At 42.9% G+C, this 6,000-nt stretch overlaps 1 protein-coding gene across 2 annotated transcripts in view; it reads right to left on the bottom strand.

The window, feature by feature from the left end:
* Positions 1-2,458: 2,458 nt before the first annotated feature.
* Positions 2,459-6,000, bottom strand: part of LOC142588165 (membrane metallo-endopeptidase-like 1) — a 32,614-nt gene continuing 29,072 nt past the window's right edge. For both annotated transcript variants that reach the window (XM_075699667.1, XM_075699668.1), the window contains 2 exons: positions 4,792-4,868; positions 2,459-4,334 (listed from right to left, as the gene is read on the bottom strand). In XM_075699667.1, the coding sequence (XP_075555782.1) occupies positions 4,232-4,334; positions 4,792-4,868 (180 nt within the window). In that variant the 3' untranslated portion in view covers positions 2,459-4,231. The remainder of the gene's footprint in view (positions 4,335-4,791; positions 4,869-6,000) is intronic.

Below are 6,000 nucleotides of genomic sequence, written 5' to 3'. Positions count from 1 at the left end.
TACGCATAACTTTCCAACAGTATTAAAGCTGTGGCTCGTCGCATGAGGCTGCGGTAGCTGCACTATATAGTTTGACCAACAAATAATTCCCCTATATGCGTGCTTTTCTTCGTCTTGTTAATACGACAGCAATAAAATGAGCACATGTTTACCCGTGCGCGCTGACACCACGCTTGTTAATTTAGTTAGTAAGCGAATGTTTACAAGTTTACACGGCCGATAAAACTAATATCCTTACTTCATTTGCCTGTCTACTAATTTGCTATCGTGATCGATGCTTCGGCTTTCGGGCGAAATTGCGACGTGTTTGCTGAGACCAATACTTTCCTTCCCGATTTTTTAGAGCCTCTGCAAGACAGCGCACTTTTAAGGGGAACACCTCTTCGATAATCCCGCTATCAGGACAGCTGGTATTGTACATATATATAAGCCGAAAATTTTTAATTAAGTAACATCATCCTGCATGAGACTTCAGCTGCATTTTTGCCTCATGGAAGAAGACATTTAATGTGCTGTTGCATTCAGTATCAGCGAAGTGTTTACTTAGTTGTACTGACCATGTTCATTGCTGCATTCACGTCGCATAAAAATGTTTTCATATTGAAATCTATAACCTATAATTGTCATTATGCAGATTTGGTATTTGTGTGTTAAGTCCCATGATGTGGGCAGAACACTGAAGTACAAGACGCATGTGAGCAACCTACTTGTTGTTTTGTTTAGTTTCTCTCCCTCACAAGTTAGTGGCCATTTTAACACACTGTTTTGTCAAAGCGTACTTCTTAACGGTCACAAGAACCTGACCCTGACAATATCGTCACCTAGTGTAGAGGCACCAGCATGGAGAAAACATCTGCTTGCCGCAAATGTTTTTTAAATTGCACGGCTCCCGAAGTAACTGTTCATAATCAGCAATATCCCTTAAATCTTAAATCGAGCAGTAAAACCTTTCATTTTAAACATAAACATTCATTTCATAAATTTTTGTGCCCCCCGAAATAATACGAACATAGGTGCTGCGGGTAATGCCTGTAATAAAAATAAACATATTAATGATTGCAGAAGCTATCACTGTGTCCACTGCTGCTGGCACATTTTAAATTCGGAGTGTTGCTTCGTGGTTTTTGGTCCATAGTGCAATACATTTCCGGTGCTAGCATAGCGTTGCCAGCACAGCACAAGAACCAGCTAGTTCCAGTGCATTCTGGCTGTTGCTTGGGCTGCGTTGGGTTTACTGCCCACTGGACAGTAAAGGGCAACCAAGAAGTGCGTATTATAAACTAGAAAGCATGGAAAAGAAATATCTTGCATACGCCATACAGCAGGCTAGAAATAGAACGAACCTCGCAGACCTGCTTGAATAACTGATCTTTATGTAGCCTTACGAACACTGCCAACTTGGTGCTCACCAAGCGCATTCAGTTGTCCATACCAAACCGAATTAAAAACGGTAACTTTTAACATGGAAGCCGTGAACATCCAAGGACAGCCCTTGTTGAAAGCACTCGGAATTTTGAATTATAGCTGGTGCTATTTCTTGCAGAGTGTCGCGATGTACAGATCTAGTCATTGCATGCTGGAATAAGATAATGAACCCACTTTCCGCAGCGAAAGTCTACAGGAAAGAGTAGAAAAGAAAGTGATCCGTCTAACATTTTCGACGTACGGAAGGCAAGGCACTCACAGAAAGCTTGACTCGCGATCATCGAAACATCTCTATTTCTTACCACTGGTTCCCCGATCAGAAGAATGGCTCCTTCTAAGGTGCGGCGACCTACTAAGTAAACAGAAGGAATATGTTCAAGTAAAACTCTTACTAATTTACTAATTACTAAAACTAAAATTAGATACTAAAACATTTACTAATTTAAACAGAAGGCGTGTGCTGTAGTCCGCACTTCTCAACGCAAGGAATAATTCCTTCCATTGAAGTAGACCGCCCGTCATGAATCACTTGTCACGTTGGTTATTAGCACACCCCAAAAACTGTCACGAATAAGAAACGTTTGTAACTATTGCATGTTGCCTACAGCTGCACACCGAAGTTCATTCCTCAAGAAAGCACTTAATGGCTGCAAAGAACCAATTTATTGATCCATACATATAGTGACCAAAGACAGCAAGCCAGCAAGGAACTCGAAGCTTTTGCACTACGAGATCGTTGTCTTGCCACCCACATGGGCTATAATTAGACGTCCGGCATGATCGGAGTGCCGTTAGGATGAGGAAAGTGGTGGGCATACTTGAAGTCAAGAAGCTGCAATATACAGGAACGGTTTGATCTGTCCCGGTGGAAGTCCCCACATTTTTTTTATAGTATCAGGAGGCAAGTTAAGATTGTCGTAGTGGCCAGAAACCTATGAACCTTGGTCAACTAGTGTTTTTAATTTGTATACGCCATCCCTTACAAAACAGCGTACTTTCCTGCATGTATATGTGAAAGACAGAATCAAGCAGACTTGATCAAACCACGTGTTTACTTGTAATGGACGGCAGCAATGAAAAAAAAAAAAGAAACTTAGGCGACCAGATGAGGATTCATGGCTGTTAGTAAAATATTCTGGAGAGATTTGGGGCTGGAGAAAACGGTGTTCAGTGTTGAAATCTCTCTACCAAAGCAACGTGCTCTTGTGTTCGGTCTCTTGTAACCATCCTTTTTCCACGATCTTTTGTTCTGTGTGCGCGCAAATCCATCAGTTTAGTCGTAACTTTTGCATTGTTGTATGATCCACTCAGAGCTATTGTTCGACACACCTAAAGCTCTCATGGAGCGTTTTGCCGACGACAGAAGGTTTCACCGTTATGTGCGTCTTAAATGGGCATAACGTACGATGCATTTTATATATGTCTGCAGTCATTTCTTTTCGTTCACCTCACAACCACACGCGAGGTTGACATGAAGTGACACCCGACACATCATTAATTAAAATTGTATACTTGCACGATCTTCCTTTACGTATTCTCGAAAAACGCTATACGACACCGCTTCTTGTATTTTGAACCTTCTTATATACTTTTCTATTTTATAGAAATCAAACCTACCACGTTGTGCTCACTTCCATTGTTTTGCATACTGAATACAAAATTAGCATCCTACCTGCGGGTCACAGTGTATAAAAAGAAAAACTCTGTTCGCAGGGACGGTAAATTTAGCGTTTCAAAGAATGTCAGCGCCAAAAATTAGTTTTTACACAATTCCACTGGTGCTGCAGTGAAAGGGAATTGCGTCAATTTTTTTTTATGCGCGATACTGGTCAATCCATTGGCTGGTACTAGGTGACCTCGGGGTAATGAAGATGTACCATGAGGGTAATGTAGAAAGTACCGTTGCAGTCTGACTTCTGGACCCTCTCCTGTATATTGTCTCTACACATTCATTGTATTTAAAGAAAAAAACAAATCGAAACTGAACTCGGAAAAAAGAACATTTGGCAAGCGCCTCGATCAAGTAGAGCAGAAAGTTATGGCCATTTCTTTCGTTGGAGCCACTACGTACGATTGGAGTGTTTTCTTGCTCGAAGGTAGTAGCACGAACACGTAAATCTATAGCACGCCCTTTAATGTGTCGTTTCTTTTCTCCCTCTTTCTTCAATACCTTCTATTCTTTCAACCAAGACAAGCTTAAAAGCTACTAAATTGTCAAGTGTTTTTCCGAACGGTGGCAGCTGTGCAGCGTGCTTTCCATTTTTTGTCCCATTACAACGTCTCTGCGCAGCTGCCATTGAAAGACAGGAGCACTCCGCGGTCACCTGCTAAAACTCGCACGGAAGAATTTTAATCCTCCAGGCGTCTTAATGTACTAACAGGTTATAGAAAAGCAAGGATGTTTTAAAAAAGGAACAAAGGGCAGGTCGTCAAAACACTCGGATAACACTCGCCGCTCGCAAGCTGGGAGTAGCCGCCCATTCGTGGAAGTGCATGCAACGTCAATTTTTCTTTGGTATCAATATTGCGTACGCATCAGTGCTCCTCAATAAAAAAATAAAATTAAAAAAAGGGGTAACACACAGTGCACCCGACGGAGGGGCTGCCAACCAGAAGCACATACCACAGCACCGTCGCGTCATGATTGGGTGTAGCATGTAAGGGACACTGCAGCCTCTGTTAAACATGGAATTCAGTTTGCAACTTGTGGTTTCACTCTCTGTTATAAACGCATCCCTATGCGAGTATTTGTGGGTCGTCAGGGGACGCCGCGGTCGAAATGGCGTCGACCTGCGATTGCGCGCAATCAGTCCCACAGGCTGCACTGCTCCTCGCGCACCATGGCATCGTCGGGACCGCATCCGAAGGCTTGCGCAAACTTGGGGAAGTTGATCAAGGGCACGTTCACCCTGCAGGTTGAAATGCAAAATAAAACGCGACATAAGGGTACACTCATTAAACCCAGTGAAAAAAAAAAAATAAGCGCGCTCTGTGATTTGCCAAAACACTGAAGGTAATACCTTTAAAGATCAAAGCAAATCCTCTTTCCGAATGTGCTTCCGATGAATTGTTCTTTTCTTTCATGGCAAGAACAAGGGGCATTTTAACGCGATATTTTAAATGTATTATGGATACATGCCATTTCACTTTATTGGCGGTTTGTTCTTACCATAGTGTGACACCTAATAAATACCTCCTTAGATGCAATAAAAGCATTTTTATGTACGTATTCATACGAAATTGAGTTAAGTCTCTAAGTGCGAAAAAGACTAGTTGCAATCTAAAGACCCAGCAAAACGTCGTTTACTTGAGTCCGTTATTTCAACTTTCCGCTAAGTTCTATTACAAGGACATATACCATCTCACCTATAATTGGATGGACTGAATGGTCCGTGCGTCAGCTGCATCTTGAGAGCTCTGGTCCGCTTCAAATCGCAGAACATCTAAAAAAAATAACGAAGTCAAATCTGAACAGCATGAAGAAAATCAAGTGAATCAAATAAATATTTTCTGTAGAACCCACTGGCTATGGCTGTCAGCTGTAGTATTCAGAACTGCATTCCGTGTAATAATTCAATTTTTACAATCTGACGAATTTAATGGCAGAGTTCCCTCTATTATCTTTTACAAATTCCTTACGCATTCGATTGCATTTATGTACATTTACCCATTATAGCAAGCAAGGGACTCTCTAGACTTTAGCGTTACGGTTAGATGTCTCGGTCCGGGTGAGCGCCTTACGACGCCATTCAGTAGACACAGGTAGAAACGCTAAATGCGTGTCCATTTTTCTTCCGCATATTAACAGCCAAACTAGGCACGCTCTTTCTTAAAGCAATAACCGTAGTCGTAACAAGGCGGACGCAAGAAATGTGCAGGGACGATGGCTATATATAATCGATGTACGTTCGTCGTGCCACCTTTCTAGTATCTTCCTTGCTAACGCTACGGTTACTTCCTTAAGTACGAACCGACTTGTGCCAGGGACAAGTACTGCTGCATTCTTCATCTCTAACCTTCTCTTCGTGACGAGCTTTACCATCCTATTGAATACAAACGTGTGGGCGCTGTATGTACAGCCGTGCTCTGTAAGTTATGGCGTGCCTAGCCTTTGGCATTTCGGCGAGTCCTAATTGTTCCGCGTTGACAGCGAGGGACGCAACGCCAGTGATCACCATGTGAGTCGGCAGCGAGTTATCCCTGGCGCGCCGCGATTGGCCCTCCTTCCATCGTCACGTGATAACACACTCCCCGATACGATCGTGGCGCGCACCTACGTCTCCCTCCTCCTAGTTCAAGCAACTACACTTTCCTCCTCTCATTTTCTTCCACTCGAATGCACCTTATTTGCAATCCGTCGCTGTGTTTAGGTTGCTCATCCAAAGAGAGGCTTGCATATGCAGCTAGAAGTTGAACGAGAACGAAATCTCACCACTTAGGCAAAGGAACCTATCGCGGCGATTTCGACATATCGGTACACATTTGAAAAAGCGGCAGCACGATAAAAAAAAAATACTGGACGGAGACGACAAGGACGAGCGCTGAACTTCAGTCAACCAGTCCAGCGCTCATCCT

Source organism: Dermacentor variabilis, chromosome 7 (genome assembly GCF_050947875.1).
Source record: "Dermacentor variabilis isolate Ectoservices chromosome 7, ASM5094787v1, whole genome shotgun sequence".
NCBI classification, from domain to species: Eukaryota; Metazoa; Arthropoda; class Arachnida; order Ixodida; family Ixodidae; genus Dermacentor; species Dermacentor variabilis.
Note: the sequence above shows the minus strand (reverse complement) of the source record. Positions and strands in the feature narration are given on the sequence as shown.